Source organism: Amia ocellicauda, chromosome 1 (genome assembly GCF_036373705.1).
Source record: "Amia ocellicauda isolate fAmiCal2 chromosome 1, fAmiCal2.hap1, whole genome shotgun sequence".
NCBI lineage: Eukaryota > Metazoa > Chordata > Actinopteri > Amiiformes > Amiidae > Amia > Amia ocellicauda.
In genome coordinates this window covers 62,422,652-62,439,846 of record NC_089850.1, presented here as the reverse complement: position 1 = coordinate 62,439,846, position 17,195 = coordinate 62,422,652, and the positions used below count along the sequence as shown (strand labels likewise).

General features: G+C 48.3%; 1 protein-coding gene across 1 annotated transcript; it reads left to right on the top strand.

Annotated features, from left to right (window-relative positions):
- The first annotated feature begins 247 nt into the window (after window positions 1-247).
- phc1 (polyhomeotic homolog 1) lies at window positions 248-17,117 on the top strand. Its single transcript, XM_066712418.1, has 15 exons — window positions 248-405; window positions 2,695-2,829; window positions 3,542-3,652; window positions 5,688-5,765; window positions 6,055-6,198; window positions 7,393-7,572; window positions 8,992-9,079; window positions 9,287-10,545; window positions 11,491-11,608; window positions 13,070-13,218; window positions 13,402-13,492; window positions 13,925-14,012; window positions 14,324-14,480; window positions 14,620-14,857; window positions 14,985-17,117. The coding sequence occupies exons 2-15, from the start codon at window positions 2,713-2,715 to the stop codon at window positions 15,137-15,139; spliced, it is 2,973 nt and encodes a 990-aa protein (XP_066568515.1). The 5' UTR covers window positions 248-405; window positions 2,695-2,712; the 3' UTR covers window positions 15,140-17,117.
- Window positions 17,118-17,195: the final 78 nt, after the last annotated feature.

The window sequence follows — 17,195 nt, the reverse complement described above, 5'->3', positions numbered from 1 at the left end:
TATAGTATAGCATAGTATATTATAGTATAGTAGGGGTAGACTGGAGCCACCGCTGTGTAAGACTGAGACACAGATTTAACACACATCTTTTTTTATGATTATGATTATTATTATTATTATTATTATTATTATTATTATTATTATTAAATGGATCGCTTTAATAATAAAATCAAACTTGAGCTCGATGGTATTGTGGAGGACTGACGTCACCGCGCAGCGAGCGCCGGAAGGGGAGGGGCAGCAGAGCGAGAGGGGCGAGAGGCGCCGGAAGTCGCGCTGCTCGTCTGTGTCTGTTTATTTAAAAAACAAATCTCGCCGAAACGGGACGAGAACAGATCGTAAAGAAAGGCAAGAAGGAGGGAGAGGAAAAGAGGGATTGACAGAGAGAGAAAGAGAGAGAGCGCAGTAAGTGGTAATTATTTATTAAACCGCTGTGTTTTTGATGCAAACGAACCGCTACCCGCCGAATATCAAATTATGACTATATTATCGCTGTAGTAAAATAACTGACATTTATAGCGGTGTTTATAATCGCAGTTGTACTAATTTAGTGTGGCATGCAGTAAATCAATGTAGTTACTATTATAATTAGCTATTAGCTCTGGGGTTCTATTATAATTATAATGATATTAGTAGTAGTAAGAGTGGCAACATGCTAGTAGCAGCTGGACTAATAGTATTGTCTACAGTAACTGCATTGTTTACGGTCTATAGTAGTAGTATGCACCTATATTAATATAACTGTATATAGCAGTATGTGTATGGATATTAATGTCTACAATAGTGATGGCTGTAGTGGTCAAACTGTCTGTAGATGTATGAAGATCACTGTACAGGAGTAGCAGCTATACTAATAAACACTGTCTATACTAGCTGTAATAACTATATTACTATATAACTATATTACTATACTATATTAGCTAATTTAATAGTTGTACACTGTAATACCTGTAGTAGTTATATTTATGTTACTGTCTATAGTAATAGTAGGTATAGAAAAATATGATTATACAGTGTATAGTAGTAGTTATATTGATAATCTACGATCAAGTTACTATGGTAGTAAGAGTGAGTAATAGTAATATATATATATATATATATATATATATATATATATAGAGGACCTGTATAGTGTCAGTTTATACCTGTTTCCCTTAATATTTCCACAATTAAAATTAATATTTGATCAAAAGTTTTATATCATGTTCCAGTCAGTGTATCGGTCAGTCAGTGTTAATGTGCTGTAGTGTCCAGTCAGTCAGTGTTAATGTGCTGTAGTGTCCAGTCAGTCAGTCAGTGTTAATGTGCTGTAGTGTCCAGTCAGTCAGTCAGTGTTAATGTGCTGTAGTGTCCAGTCAGTCAGTGTTAATGTGCTGTAGTGTCCAGTCAGTCAGTGTTAATGTGCTGTAGTGTCCAGTCAGTCAGTCAGTGTTAATGTGCTGTAGTGTCCAGTCAGTCAGTCAGTGTTAATGTACTGTAGTGTCCAGTCAGTCAGTGTTAATGTGCTGTAGTGTCCAGTCAGTCAGTGTTAATGTGCTGTAGTGTCCAGTCAGTCAGTCAGTGTTAATGTACTGTAGTGTCCAGTCAGTCAGTGTTAATGTGCTGTAGTGTCCAGTCAGTCAGTCAGTGTTAATGTACTGTAGTGTCCAGTCAGTCAGTCAGTGTTAATGTACTGTAGTGTCCAGTCAGTCAGTCAGTGTTAATGTGCTGTAGTGTCCAGTCAGTCAGTCAGTGTTAATGTGCTGTAGTGTCCAGTCAGTCAGTCAGTGTTAATGTGCTGTAGTGTCCAGTCAGTCAGTCAGTGTTAATGTGCTGTAGTGTCCAGTCAGTCAGTCAGTGTTAATGTACTGTAGTGTCCAGTCAGTCAGTGTTAGTGTGCTGTAGTGTCCAGTCAGTCAGTGTTAATGTACTGAAGTGTCCAGTCAGTCAGTCAGTCAGTGTTAATGTACTGTAGTGTCCAGTCAGTCAGTCAGTCAGTGTTAATGTACTGTAGTGTCCAGTCAGTCAGTCAGTGTTAATGTACTGTAGTGTCCAGTCAGTCAGTGTTAATGTGCTGTAGTGTCCAGTCAGTCAGTGTTAATGTGCTGTAGTGTCCAGTCAGTCAGTCAGTGTTAATGTACTGTAGTGTCCAGTCAGTCAGTGTTAATGTGCTGTAGTGTCCAGTCAGTCAGTCAGTGTTAATGTACTGTAGTGTCCAGTCAGTCAGTCAGTGTTAATGTACTGTAGTGTCCAGTCAGTCAGTCAGTGTTAATGTGCTGTAGTGTCCAGTCAGTCAGTCAGTGTTAATGTGCTGTAGTGTCCAGTCAGTCAGTCAGTGTTAATGTGCTGTAGTGTCCAGTCAGTCAGTCAGTGTTAATGTGCTGTAGTGTCCAGTCAGTCAGTCAGTGTTAATGTACTGTAGTGTCCAGTCAGTCAGTGTTAGTGTGCTGTAGTGTCCAGTCAGTCAGTGTTAATGTACTGAAGTGTCCAGTCAGTCAGTCAGTCAGTGTTAATGTACTGTAGTGTCCAGTCAGTCAGTCAGTCAGTGTTAATGTACTGTAGTGTCCAGTCAGTCAGTCAGTGTTAATGTACTGTAGTGTCCAGTCAGTCAGTCAGTGTTAATGTGCTGTAGTGTCCAGTCAGTCAGTGTTAGTGTGCTGTAGTGTGTCTGTATTCACCCTTCCTCTCTCTCTCACATGCGGTTCCAAACGACAGCTCCCTCACCTGGTTGCCATGGAGACGGATGGGGACCAGAACTCGGGCTCGGCCAATGGCAATGCTCCGACGGGAGGGAACACACGGCCCCCCCAGATCTCTCAGATGTCCCTGTATGAGCGACAGGCAGTGCAGGTGTGTGTCTCTGTACACTGCAATGCTTTCTCCTCCTGCTTGTTTTCCGTGGCACAGTGCATCACTCCTGTAGTGAACAATATTTGTATTTTACTAGAAATGACTAAGACACACTTTGGAAGCCTCTGTTCACGCAAAACAGAGCAATCAAACTGGCTTGACAATAAGTAAACAAGCATCGGAACACAGTGACAACTAGTTCACATCCATGAAAAATTATATATGTGTACAAACTATTATTTACATACATACATACATAATAATCTTACTTATGCAGTGCAGGGTCCTGTCCTTCAGCAAAGAGTTCTCCCCCGGGACGCTGCTCTCTGCCTCCGCGCTGTCATTTTCAAAAATGTGCAGTACAGCCTCTTCAGCAATCATCCCTCTGCTTCCTCGAAATCCCACAGCCTTTTTTCTCAGCAAGGAGTTTGCAGCGGTGAATGAAACACCCTGTACTCCTCATATGCTGTAGTGCACTTCACAATTCCTCAACTCACAAAGACTACATCACCCACAAGGCACCTCCACATAGACCAGTGCCTTCTGCTCCAAGGGGCTGATGGGAGTTGTAGTCTTCTTTCCCCTCCCTCTGTCTCAATTTATAAACTGCTGTACAGCCCTCATTTCCATAATGTTCCTCCATTGGCACCAGCGTTTTCTCCCCATAGGGGCTGATGGGAGTTGTAGTCCTGACTGTTCTTCTCTCCCTCAGGCTCTTCAGGCCCTGCAGAGGCAGCCCAATGCAGCCCAGTACTTCCAGCAACTGATGCTTCAACAACAGATCAGCAGCGCCCAGTTACACAACCTGGCCGCCGTGCAGCAGGTACAACACTGGGCCAGTGTCCAATCAGAGCAAGCGTCCAATCAACTGGGCCAGCATCCAATCAGATCTAGTGTGCTGTAGTCTCCATTCAGTCAGTGTTAATGTACTGTAGTGTCCAGTCAGTCAGTGTTAATGGACTGCAGTGTCCAGTCAGTCAGTCAGTCAGTCAGTGTTAATGTACTGTAGTGTCCAGTCAGTCAGTCAGTGTTAATGTACTGTAGTGTCCAGTCAGTCAGTGTTAATGTACTGTAGTGTCCAGTCAGTCAGTCAGTGTTAATGTACTGTAGTGTCCAGTCAGTCAGTCAGTGTTAATGTACTGTAGTGTCCAGTCAGTCAGTCAGTGTTAATGTGCTGTAGTGTCCAGTCAGTCAGTGTTATGCCTCAAGCTATGGCTTAAGCGTATATATAATACTTTTTGCCGTATTATTTATAATTTACTTATCAGACGTCCTTAACCAGGGCAAGTTACAGTTGAAACACAATACACACGTTTCACGATTAATCATCCAGATGCAATATAGCAGGTTATAATTTAACTAAATTGTGCACGTTTCATTCATGGCGTTTATGGACGCATTTATTTTACCAGTCCTTAATGTTTTAGAGGGAAACCCAGATCTGCTGTATTAATTTAACTTGTAAATGGACACGTTAACTAAATCGTGTTCGCCTTCACACTGACTGTCTCTGCGGATTGTCCTGCACACCATTCACAAAACACAGCCTGAAACTCCGTCCAGTTATTCATAAAATATTAAGAATATCGGCTGCTACGATCCGATTATTATCCTTCAGTTAATTTTAACTAGTCACGTCAATGCACCGGTCCTGTGAAATCCAAGTTTTGAATGCACTCGGATATTAACTGTAAGCAGTCATTGTTTCTGTACGTGGATTTCACTCCATGCTGCTAATAAACTTGTAATTTCTTTGTGATCGCACACGGCACTTGAGATTATATCTTCCGATACAATGTCTCTGATCTCCTCCCTGTGTCTTAAGTCAAGCACACACCTCCAATTCTGAAAGCGAATCATGTCCTCAGTGGGGACGGACGCTTACGGACACGTCTAGCACCAGCAAGTTAACGCGTCCAGACGCTTAGCCAGTGGAAACACCCGTTTAAGTGTCCGGGGCCGGACGCGTCCGCCAGTGGAAACGGGGCATTAATGTGCTGTAGTGTCCAGTCAGTCAGTCAGTCAGTGTTAATGTGCTGTAGTGTCCAGTCAGTCAGTCAGTGTTAATGTACTGTAGTGTCCAGTCAGTCAGTGTTAATGTGCTGTAGTGTCCAGTCAATCAGTCAGTGTTAATGTGCTGTAGTGTCCAGTCAGTCAGTCAGTGTTAATGTGCTGTAGTGTCCAGTCAGTCAGTCAGTGTTAATGTACTGTAGTGTCCAGTCAGTCAGTGTTAATGTGCTGTAGTGTTCAGTGGGTCAGTCAGTCAGTGTTAATGTACTGTAGTGTCCAGTCAGTCAGTCAGTGTTAATGTGCTGTAGTGTCCAGTCAGTCAGTCAGTGTTAATGTGCTGTAGTGTCCAGTCAGTCAGTCAGTCAGTGTTAATGTGCTGTAGTGTCCAGTCAGTCAGTGTTAATGTGCTGTAGTGTCCAGTCAGTCAGTCTGTGTTAATGTGCTGTAGTGTCCAGTCAGTCAGTCAGTGTTAGTGTGCTGTAGTGTCCAGTCAGTCAGTCTGTGTTAATGTGCTGTAGTGTCCAGTCAGTCAGTGTTAATGTACTGTAGTGTCCAGTCAGTCAGTCAGTCAGTGTTAATGTGCTGTAGTGTCCAGTCAGTCAGTGTTAATGTGCTGTAGTGTCCAGTCAGTCAGTGTTAATGTACTGTAGTGTCCAGTGAGTCAGTGTTAATGTGCTGTAGTGTCCAGTCAGTCAGTGTTAATGTGCTGTAGTGTCCACTCAGTCAGTGTTAATGTACTGTAGTGTCCAGTGAGTCAGTCAGTGTTAATGTGCTGTAGTGTCCAGTCAGTCAGATTGTGTTAAGCTGTAATAACCCTTTTTCTCTCTCTCTCTCTCTCTCCCCGTTAGGCAACTCTGGCAGCCAGTCGTCAGACCAGTTCTCCCAGTGTCAGCGTCTCCCAGTCTCCTAGTTCTGCTCATTCCACTGTACGGGATACCTCTCTCTCTCCCTGAGTCTCTATGTGTGTGTGTGTCCCTCTCTCTCTCTCTCTCTGTGTTTGTAGTGTGAGTCAGTTTGTACTCTCTTTAGAATGATCGGTATTCCTGCATTATTTTGACCTTCAATATGATCTGCTCTTTGTGTCTCTGTCTGTTATTGATGACAGTAATGCTTTATTGTACTAATGACATCTGCTAGTATAAATAATAACAACAACAATACATATGATGATGATGATGATGATTATTAAACATAATGTTGGTATATTTCCTCCAGGTGAATCTGAGCTCCTCCTCTGGGGGAGCTGCTGTGAACAGCCCCCGCCCCATCGGCCCCGTGTCCTCCAGCCAGTCCTCCACTCTCAGCCAATCAGTGCTGCTGAGCGGAGGCACAGCCGCGCAGGGCCAGATGTATCTGAGGGTGAGAAACTGTCTCTCTGTCTGCCTGTCTATTGTGAAATAAAAGTCAATTAAACATGGGAAATCTGAAATGTGTTAGTTGTGTAAGTATTCACCCCCCTGAGTCAGTACTTGGTAGAACCACCTTCGTCAGCAGTTACAGCTGTGCGTTGTCTTGGGTCAGTCTCTGCCAGCTTGGCAAATCTGGGTCCTGTAGCTCTTGGGTTGGATGGGCACCGGTGGTTAACAGCAACTTTCAAGTCTTGCCACAGATTCTCAATTGGACTGAGGTCTGGGCTTTGACTGGGTCATTCTAGGACTTCTTGTGTGTAAGCCACTCCAGAGTGTTTAGGATCCTTGTCCTGCTGAAAGGTGAACCTCCGCCCCAGTCCCAGGTCTGACTGAAGCAGGTTTTCCTCGAGCTCCTTCAGATATATCATTGGCTGCTTTGACCTCACAGGGCTCTACAATAACTTTGTTTGGTAGGAGCACAGACACATGCACACACACGCACATGCGTAGACATACAGACACACACGCACACACACACAGACTGTATGTTTGTATATTTATGTAAGTAATGTCTGCAATAGACTTTTATAAAGATTTCTCAGATACATCAAATAACGAATAATTTAATTAAAAATAATCTAATGCAAAAAGTAGGATACATATTTTAGCCTCATTTAAATGAATGCAGAAATCTTCTGTGCTTCTTTTAAACTGTGCTCCCCGATTTCCTCTCTCCCTTCCACACATCCTCTCCTCATCATTTAGAAGAGGACAGGTACTTTTTTTACATATTACGTGATTAATTATAAAATATATATATATACAGCTCTGGAAAAAATGGAGAGACCACTTAACATTGATTTCTGAACTTGGAGTGGTCTCTTAATTTTTTTGATGTATATACATATATTTAAAAATGCAGTCACATACAGAATAACATTACATACATGTAGCTGCTGATCATTTGCATGTGAATGTATTAGTGCAGAGTTGGATAACGCTCTATGTTCTCCATTTTTCCTTTTAGTAATGTAGTATAATGAGGCAGTTGTGGCATTTTTTGTAGGTGGGGTCCTCAGCCAGAATCTGGTTTGGGAACCCCTGTATTAGTGTGGCTGTGCCTGTGTGTGTGTCTATGTGCAGTCAGTCAGGGTGTCTGTAGTAAGAATCTCTCTCTCTCTCTCTCTCTCTCTCTGTCTCTCAGGTAAATCGCTCTATCAGGGCTCCTCTTTCCTCTCAGCTCATCTTCATGCCAGGTGGAACCACCGCTGCTGCCGTTGCAACCGTCACCCAGCAGCAGCAGCAACAACAGCAGCAGCAGCAGCAGCAGCAGCAGGAAGTCCAGCCCCCTGCCTCCTCTGCCAGCCAATCAGATACCGACCAGGTTTGTTTACTTCCTTTAGGAGTGTCTGTGGGGTCTGTATTAGGGTCTGTGTGTCAGGAGTGTCTGTGGGGTCTGTATTAGGGTCTGTGTGTCAGGAGTGTCTGTGGGGTCTGTATTAGGGTCTGTGTGTCAGGAGTGTCTGTGGGGTCTGTATTAGGGTCTGTGTGTCAGGAGTGTCTGTGGGGTCTGTATTAGGGTCTGTGTGTCTCTGTGTCAGGAGTGTCTGTGGGGTCTGTATTAGGGTCTGTGTGTCAGGTGTGTCTGTGGGGTCTGTATTAGGGTCTGTGTGTCAGGAGTGTCTGTGGGGTCTGTATTAGGGTCTGTGTGTCAGGAGTGTCTGTGGGGTCTGTATTAGGGTCTGTGTGTCAGGAGTGTCTGTGGGGTCTGTATTAGGGTCTGTGTGTCAGGAGTGTCTGTGGGGTCTGTATTAGGGTCTGTGTGTCAGGAGTGTCTGTGGGGTCTGTATTAGGGTCTGTGTGTCAGGAGTGTCTGTGGGGTCTGTATTAGGGTCTGTGTGTCAGGAGTGTCTGTGGGGTCTGTATTAGGGTCTCTGTGTCAGGAGTGTCTGTGGGGTCTGTATTAGGGTCTCTGTGTCAGGAGTGTCTGTGGGGTCTGTATTAGGGTCTCTGTGTCAGGAGTGTCTGTGGGGTCTGTATTAGGGTCTGTGTGTCAGGAGTGTCTGTGGGGTCTGTATTAGGGTCTGTGTCAGGAGTGTCTGTGGGGTCTGTATTAGGGTCTGTGTGTCTGTGTGTCAGGAGTGTCTGTGGGGTCTGTATTAAGGTCTGTGTGTCAGGAGTGTCTGTGGGGTCTGTATTAGGGTCTGTGTGTCAGGAGTGTCTGTGGGGTCTGTATTAGGGTCTCTGTGTCAGGAGTGTCTGTGGGGTCTGTATTAGGGTCTGTGTGTCAGGAGTGTCTGTGGGGTCTGTATTAGGGTCTGTGTCAGGAGTGTCTGTGGGGTCTGTATTAGGGTCTGTGTGTCTGTGTGTCAGGAGTGTCTGTGGGGTCTGTATTAGGGTCTGTGTGTCAGGAGTGTCTGTGGGGTCTGTATTAGGGTCTGTGTGTCAGGAGTGTCTGTGGGGTCTGTATTAGGGTCTCTGTGTCAGGAGTGTCTGTGGGGTCTGTATTAGGGTCTGTGTGTCAGGAGTGTCTGTGGGGTCTGTGTGTCAGGAGTGTCTGTGGGGTCTGTATTAGGGTCTGTGTGTCAGGAGTGTCTGTGGGGTCTGTATTAGGGTCTGTGTGTCAGGAGTGTCTGTGGGGTCTGTGTGTCTCTGGGTCAGGAGTGTCTCTGGGGTCTGCGGATTGAGTGTTAGGAGGTCCCCTTTTTTGTGGTTTTGAGCCATCGCCCCACACAGTGTCTCTGCACATTACTGTCAGTGTCTCTTGGCTGTGTATTAGTGTCTGTGTTGATCTGTCTCTCAGGTTCAGAATCTTGCTCTCCGCTGTGTTTCTTCTCCGCGTGTTGGAGGAGTGAAGACAGAGTGCCCCCCCCCTCCGGACAGGAAGGAAGGTAACGCGGGAGAGAAGATACTTGACTTGTCTGTATCTTTCTGTGTATCTCTCTGTCTCTCCCTGTTTGACTCGGTGTGTCTGTGCCTCTCTGTGTCTTTATCTCAATATTCCAGAAGAATCAGATTTAAGTTTAACCTTTTTGTCTTCCTCTCTCTTTCCTTCTCACTCTACCTCCCCCATCCCGTCTCTTTCTCTCTCTCTCCAGCCTACTCTCTGGTCCAGCAGCAATATCAGCAGCAGCAGCACTCCCACCTGCAGCCCTCCAAACAACCACAGCCTGGCCCAGCCCCCCCTGCCCCCTCCGCCGGTGCCCCCTCTCTCCCCAACAAGCCCTGCCCGCCCTCCTCTTCCTCCTCCTCCTCTCCCTCTCTCCCTCCTCCCCCCCCCCCCTCCTCCTCCTCCTCCTCCTCTTCCTCGCTCCCTCTCTCCCAGCTCCTCCTCTCCCCATCTCCCTCCGTCTCTCTGGGGTTCTGCCAGGGGCGAGCTGTGACCACAGTGACCAGCGCTGCCGCCGCCCACCTCCTGCTCTCGCCCGCCTCCTGCTGCTCCTCCTCCGGCCCCCACAACACCAGCAACCAGCTACCGCCACCAGCGCCGCAGCACCACACGCACAGCGCCGGGCTGAGTATGGCCAATAATACTATTACTACTAGTAATAATAATAGCGCTCTTCTCGGTGTCCCTGCCCCCCCCCAGCTCCAGTGCTACAACCCCCCAAAAATGCCCCCCCAGCAGGCCCCCCAGACCCTGATTGTGCAGCCTCTACAGCAACAGCCACAACAGCAGCAGCAGCAGCAGCAGCAGCAGCAACACAGCGCCACTGACAGTAAGCTTTGCCTGGGCCCTGTCCCCATCCAGCCCAAGACCGCTCTCCCCTCCCTGCGTTTGCCCCTGCAGCAGCTGCCCCAGACCCGCCACCCACCTCCAATCCTGCCCGCGCCGCCCCCACACTCCCAGCCACACCCCCCTCACCCCCCACCCCACGTGCCCGTGCAGCTGGTGGGTACCCGGCCGGGCTCGCTAGGAAACTCCCAGGCTCTGGCGCAGGCCCGGAGCCATGACGGCAGCAGCAGTAACGGTGGGGGGGGGTCCGCAGGAGTGAGTTCCGGCTTCGCCCCCAGCGTTGCCCCCCCGACCTCCATGGCGGCTGTGGTGGGAGGAGCCGGTGGGGGTGGGCCGAAGGCCCATCAATCACAGCAGCCCGCTCTCCCATTGGCTCAAATGCAGCAGCAGCAGCAGCAGCAGCAGCAGCAGCAGCAGCAGCAGATTCAAATACAGTCCAGTGCTATCCGCCCCTCCCCCACCCCCCCATCCTCCTCCTCCTCCTCCTCTTCCTCTCCCTCGGTCTCTGCCCCCGCTCCCTCACTCCCCCTCTCCCTTGCTCAGGAGGGACAGAGCAGTGCTGGAGGCTCCACAGTGCCCCCCACTGGAGACAGAGAGTACCTGCACACAGTATCGACACAGGTGAGAGTCGGTCAGCGTCAAACTAAGTTTTCTGGGGCGCATGGTTCACTTCCGGCAGCTCATTCATATGAATGGTAAACCATCTAATATGCTTCAGAAATGCAACACGTCAGTCACACGCATTTACCAGTTGGAAAAAAAATAAGTTTCACCACTCAGCTGGATGAAAAAATATATCTCGCGTTAATAATTAGTAGGCAAAGTGAATAGTTCAGCAGTGCTCACAGCTGCGACGTGACAGTCAGTTTCACGAGTTATGGGAGAAATACGAGGACACGGACACCTGTTCCAGGCAAACAGCAAAGAGAAGCGAGCAGTGTGATCTGAAAGAGTCTGTACTGCGTCCGAGCTGCACTGTTTCTACCGATCAGTTGCGGTAGTGCGTGGTACAATATTGTTTGCTTTCCGTGATTGGAAATGCATTGATTGGCATGGGGGAGTGTTATTATGGTAATTGGCAGTTGTTTTGGGTGGCATAGATGGGCGCATGTAGCTGTGCTGTCATAACTTGCATGTGTTCGAGACGCTTATGAATTGTCCATGACAGTGAGTGGTGCAGTAGCCCGTAGCCTTTACGCTGGACAGCCGTGTCTCGCGCATTCACACAGTCGGTGAAATGTCACGCATTTGCCCCAATATTTCCTGTGCACCCCTCCCTCTGGCTCATGCTTTTGCCGGCGGTAGCGGTATGTGTCACCGGGTTTTTTTAATGTGACAAATCTCATGCAGGGACATTCTGAAAACTTGAGAGCTATGCTGAAACATTGTGTGTAATTGTACTATTGTATATTATACATACTGTGTTATCATCGATAGTTGTGCCCCCTCAGTCATTTCTGATGCCCCCCTGCCGAGTTAATCCTGCCGCTGGGCCTGCTCGGGTGTTCAGTCAGTGTGTGTGCATTTAACACCCTCTCTCTCTCTCTCTCTCTCTCTCTTTCTCAGGGCAAGAGCATTGGGTCTCTGAAGAGGAAATCTGAGGAGATGTCCAGTGAGAAGAGCTATGAGTCACGAGGTCCCACCCCCTTACCCTCCCAACACACAGCAGCCCCATCTGAGCCAGGTCAGTGTGTCAGTCAGTGTGCCAATGTCTCAGCCAATCAGTGTGTCAATGTTAGCGCTTTTCCACCAACATGGTGCCGGTGCTGGAACCGGAGCTGGTGCTCGGCCTGGGAACCAGCTGAACTTTTTTCGAACCGGCCTGCTTTTCCACCGGTTTGGGAACCGAACGCTGACGTCACTGGATGTGGGCGTTCCCAAGCACGAAGTAGAAGTGGAGAAACACATGATCAATAAACTGTCGGACGATCTCAGGTGATGTTAATGTTTGATGGAAAATTTTGCTTATTGATGAAGTCTGGGATGATGGTCCAAAATCACTTTTGCATTGTCCCTGTTGCCAGACACCACAACAGTGTCCTTATGTTTTGAAAGTCGCCCTGGATAAGGACGTCTGCTAAGAAATACAAAAAAATATGAATACATTGTCACCACTGCTTACGCGTGTGGTCGCTCACTGTGCAAAGCGCATCCCTATAACAGCTCTGCTGCCAACAGAGCGAGTTCAGTGCTTCAGTGATTGTGTTTGTGCAATTGTTGAAATACAGCAGCAACAACAATGTAAATTCTGTTTCTTCATGTGTTTAAATTAGTTACACTTTCAGGACGTAAGTATTCCATGTACATTGTGATTGTCAATCTGTATATACATATGTAGTTCAAGTTGCACTCATCAGCACAGAAGTTATTGTGTATTTGATCCTCTCTTACTGTAAAATATGTATGTTTTGTCCTGTGTTAAGAAAATGAATCTATTAATCATGCGCAAACCAACCAGGGACACATGACTCGTAGGGGCACTGAATTCGGCATAACACTGAATTTCTGCCAGTAGCGGAAGAAACTGCCCAGTTAAAGACCAGTTAATGACCAGTTCATTAATAAACAACATTTCTGTCCAATCTAAATCGTCGCATTAACTCTCCATCATTATAATATCGCTGTAACATGTCTTTCCTGTCACAGAAGGTGCACTTAGTCGTCTCTCATTGCTGCCATTTGCCAACTCCTGACTAGTGAGTGAACCTGGTGAGACCATATTGTTAGTAAAGTGTCTCTCCTTGACAGACCTCTGTTTGCTGCTGATTTCGCCCATTTTTAATCAAAACTCTCCTGACTGCTCGTGTCTCTGCTGGCATTTTAAACATGGCAGCTGAACTCCAGCAAATCACTTTCTGTGGAGACGTCTTTACCCCGCCCCCGGCCCCTGATGTCACTGGTTCCTTGGTTCCAGACCAGCAGGTTTTTGGTGCCGAAAAAGCGGCTCCGTGCTGCCAGGAACCAGTTTTTTTGCAGTGGAAAAGCATGGAACGGTTCCAGATTTGGCACTGGCTCCAAACCAGCACCGGCTCCATGTCGGTGTGTCAGTCAGTGTGTTTGTCAGTCAGTCAGTCAGTCAGTATATATACAGTATTATTCTAACCCCTCCTCTTACTGTCTTGTTTCTCTGCGATTGGCTCTTCAGACGTCAGTCAACCTGGGCCCGGCCTGTCGGGGAGCGGTCGCCATGGCAGCGGCGAGGGCAAGGGCCCCCCCCAGGCCATTGTGAAGCCGCAGGTCCTCACCCACCTGATCGAGGGATTCGTCATCCAGGAGGGAGCAGAGCCGTTCCCTGTGAGAGAGGGGGAGGGGGAGAGGGGAGACGGAGAGGAGAGGGTGGGGGACAGAAAAAGGGAGAGATTGGGTGAGACAAGGGGAGGAGGGAGTGGGAGATTTTCAGTGCTTTATTGTCTCTGTGACTTCAGTGAACCTGTGTGTGCTCGACCAATAAGACGAGCTCTTCCCTCTGATTGACAGGTGGCCGGACCAGTCAAGGACAGGGCTGACGGGGTGTTGCCCCTTGTGGTCCAATCTACCGCCCAGTCTGACTCTGGAGCTGCCCCTACAGGTGAGAGAGGCTAACGACGCCTGCCTCTGCCTGCCTCTGCCCTCTCTGAAGCTGAGGGCACACTACATGATCCTTAGCCCAATGGCCCTCCTGACAAAGCTGCATTGACCATGATGAGCAGCAGCTGCTCTGGGCTCGTGTCACTACCGATGACCGTGCAGAGCAAGGAGGGGCCCACCATTCACAACGCTGTGTCGAGCCTCTATAAACCGTGTAGTGTGAGCCTAGCGTCAGTGTTAATGTGCTGTATTGTCCAGTCAGTCAGTGTTAATGTGCTGTAGTGTCCAGTCAGTCAGTGTTAATGTGCTGTAGTGTCCAGTCAGTCAGTGTTAATGTACTGTAGTGTCCAGTCAGTCAGTGTTAATGTGCTGTAGTGTCCAGTTGGTCAGTGTCTCAATTAACTCTCTCTCTCTCTCTCTCTCTCTCTCTCAGTGCTGAAGTGTGAATACTGTGAGAGTTTCGCTCCTGCCAGCCAGTTCAGAGGCTCCAAGAGATTCTGCTCCATGACTTGTGCCAAGAGGTCAGTGGGTGTCTGTGTTGTTGTGTCTGTCTCAGAGAGAGAGTGTGAGTTTGTCTGTTTGTTTGTCGCTCTTTTCAGGTCGTTTCCACGATTCTAGTGTGATCCTCAAAATGATTCTAAACTTTAACAGCTCTGTGCACAGTGCTTAGTCACGCTTTTCCCCAAGAAGCAGAAAATTATCCTGTATGTCCCACCAATCACACACATCATGCCCGTTCTGCCATGTCGGTGTCCAGCGTGGGGCAGCGATGGTCGTCTCGCAGTTAACGGGGCGCTCTCCTCTCACCGCGTCGCACTGTATCGCCTCCCAGGTACAACGTGAGCTGCAGTCACCAGTTCCGGCCTCGGCGGGGGAGGGCGCGGGGGGGCAGCCTGCCAGACGGGGGGGTCCTGAGGCGCCGGGGGCCCCGCCGGAGCAGCAGCGAGATCGCCTGCGCCAAGATCACCGGGCGGCACCTGCCCGTCAAAGTGAGCCAGCGACTGTTGTTGTTCTAGTGTTACAGTTGTAGTAATGTTATTAGGGCTGTAATTATTGTTGTTGATAGTACGAGTTGTACTGTTAATGTGTCTGTACTGTATTACTGACTCTCCCCCCCGTCTCTCTCAGTCCCGCTCAGAGTCCAGCCGCTCAGACGACGTGTCCAGCTGTGAGGAGGAGGAGGACTCCCTCTCTCTCTCCCTCTCCCTCTCTCCCGGCTCCACCTCTTCCTGCCCCCGCCCCGCCCACTTGGAGACCGGCCCCACCCCTGCCTGCTTGCCATTGGACGGTAGCCCGCACTTCCTGTCGGGCAGCCCCGCCCACTGGAGTGTGGAGGAGGTGTGCCAGTTCATCTCATCCCTGCAGGGTGAGTCTCTCTGTCTCTCTGTCTCTCCCCGAGTCAGTCTGTATATTGGTAAATTAACTCTCTTCCCCCTCTCTCTGCACTCTTTTTGTCTCCTGCTGTCACTCCCACTCTCCCCCTCCCTCTCCAGGCTGTGAGGAGCTGGGCGGGGAGTTCCTGTCCCAGGAGATTGACGGACAGGCGCTGCTGCTGCTGAGGGAGGAGCACCTGGTCTCCACCATGAACATCAAGCTTGGCCCCGCCCTCAAAATCTGCGCCCGCATCAACCTGCTGAAGGAGGGATGAGGGGGGGCAGAAGAGAGGAAATAAGAAAGTGTCTGTCAGTGTCATTATATATATGGAGGGGGTGGAGGAGGGAGAGAGAAGTTAGTTTTTACTGTATATTTAGAGGGGGGGGAGTATAAGGTAGTTGCAAATTCTGTGTGTGTATGACTGGGGAGAGAGGGAGGGAGGGAGGGAAGGAGAGGAGGAATGTAGTTCACAGGGCAGAGAGGCAATTTAATACAATTTGTAGTGTACAGACGGAGGGAGGAAAAGGGTAGAGAGAGTGAGAGGGAAAGAGGGATAAGGGAGGTAAGGAGGGGGATGAGAGAATGAGGGAGTGTCAGATAGCTCAGTATGTCTGCCAGTGCTTTTCTGTCTGTCTGTCTATCACTCCAATAGTACGCTAGCATATATACATGAAGACAATGAGTTAACAATATTAATATTAACCTTGTTTATATTAAGTCGTTACTTCTTTCTCTGACTGACCTCGTTAGGGAGAGTGCCTTTTTCTGTTACTCATGGTGCCTAATTGGTTAATTGAAGATCTTAATTATCGAGGCTGTTACACCAGATGTACTGAGTACTGTACACAGCGAGACGCACACAGAGACACACAGACCCTAATACAGACCCCACAGACACTCCTGACACAGAGACCCTAATACAGACCCCACAGACACTCCTGACACAGAGACACACAGACCCTAATACAGACCCCACAGACACTCCTGACACAGAGACACACAGACCCTAATACAGACCCCACAGACACTCCTGACACACAGACCCTAATACAGACCCCACAGACACTCCTGACACACAGACCCTAATACAGACCCCACAGTCACTCCTGACACAGACCCTAATACAGACCCCACAGACACTCCTGACACACAGACACACAGACCCTAATACAGACCCCACAGACACTCCTGACACACAGACCCTAATACAGACCCCACAGACACTCCTGACACACAGACCCTAATACAGACCCCACAGACACTCCTGACACACAGACCCTAATACAGACCCCACAGACACTCCTGACACACAGACACACAGACCCTAATACAGACCCCACAGACACTCCTGACACACAGACCCTAATACAGACCCCACAGACACTCCTGACACACAGACCCTAATACAGACCCCACAGACACTCCTGACACACAGACCCTAATACAGACCCCACAGACACTCCTGACACACAGACACACAGACCCTAATACAGACCCCACAGACACTCCTGACACACAGACCCTAATACAGACCCCACAGACACTCCTGACACACAGACCCTAATACAGACCCCACAGACACTCCTGACACACAGACCCTAATACAGACCCCACAGACACTCCTGACACACAGACCCTAATACAGACCCCACAGACACTCCTGACCCAGAGACACACAGACCCTAATACAGACCCCACAGACACTCCTGACACACAGACCCTAATACAGACCCCACAGACACTCCTGACACACAGACCCTAATACAGACCCCACAGACACTCCTGACACACAGACCCTAATACAGACCCCACAGACACTCCTGACACACAGACCCTAATACAGACCCCACAGACACTCCTGACACACAGACCCTAATACAGACCCCACAGACACTCCTGACACAGAGACCCCAATACAGACCCCACAGACACTCCTGACACACAGACACACAGACCCTAATACAGACCCCACAGACACTCCTGACACACAGACCCTAATACAGACCCCACAGACACTCCTGACACACAGACACACAGACCCTAATACAGACCCCACAGACACACTCTCTCCCCTACAGTCGTTCTGTTCTTAGTCTCAGTGATTCTGGTGTAAAAGCCTCTGTTTTATGACTATAACTACAGCTATTATTATTATTATTATTATTATTATTATTATTATTAATCTGCTGTTTATTCCTCTGACTCACTAATACTGCTTTGTTACTAGAAATAAATATACATTTCAACAGCAATCTGTGAATGGGGTTTTTCACTTGAATTATTAATTGTTGTCAGTATTAATGTGAGTAAGTAGCAGGATTAGTAACCTG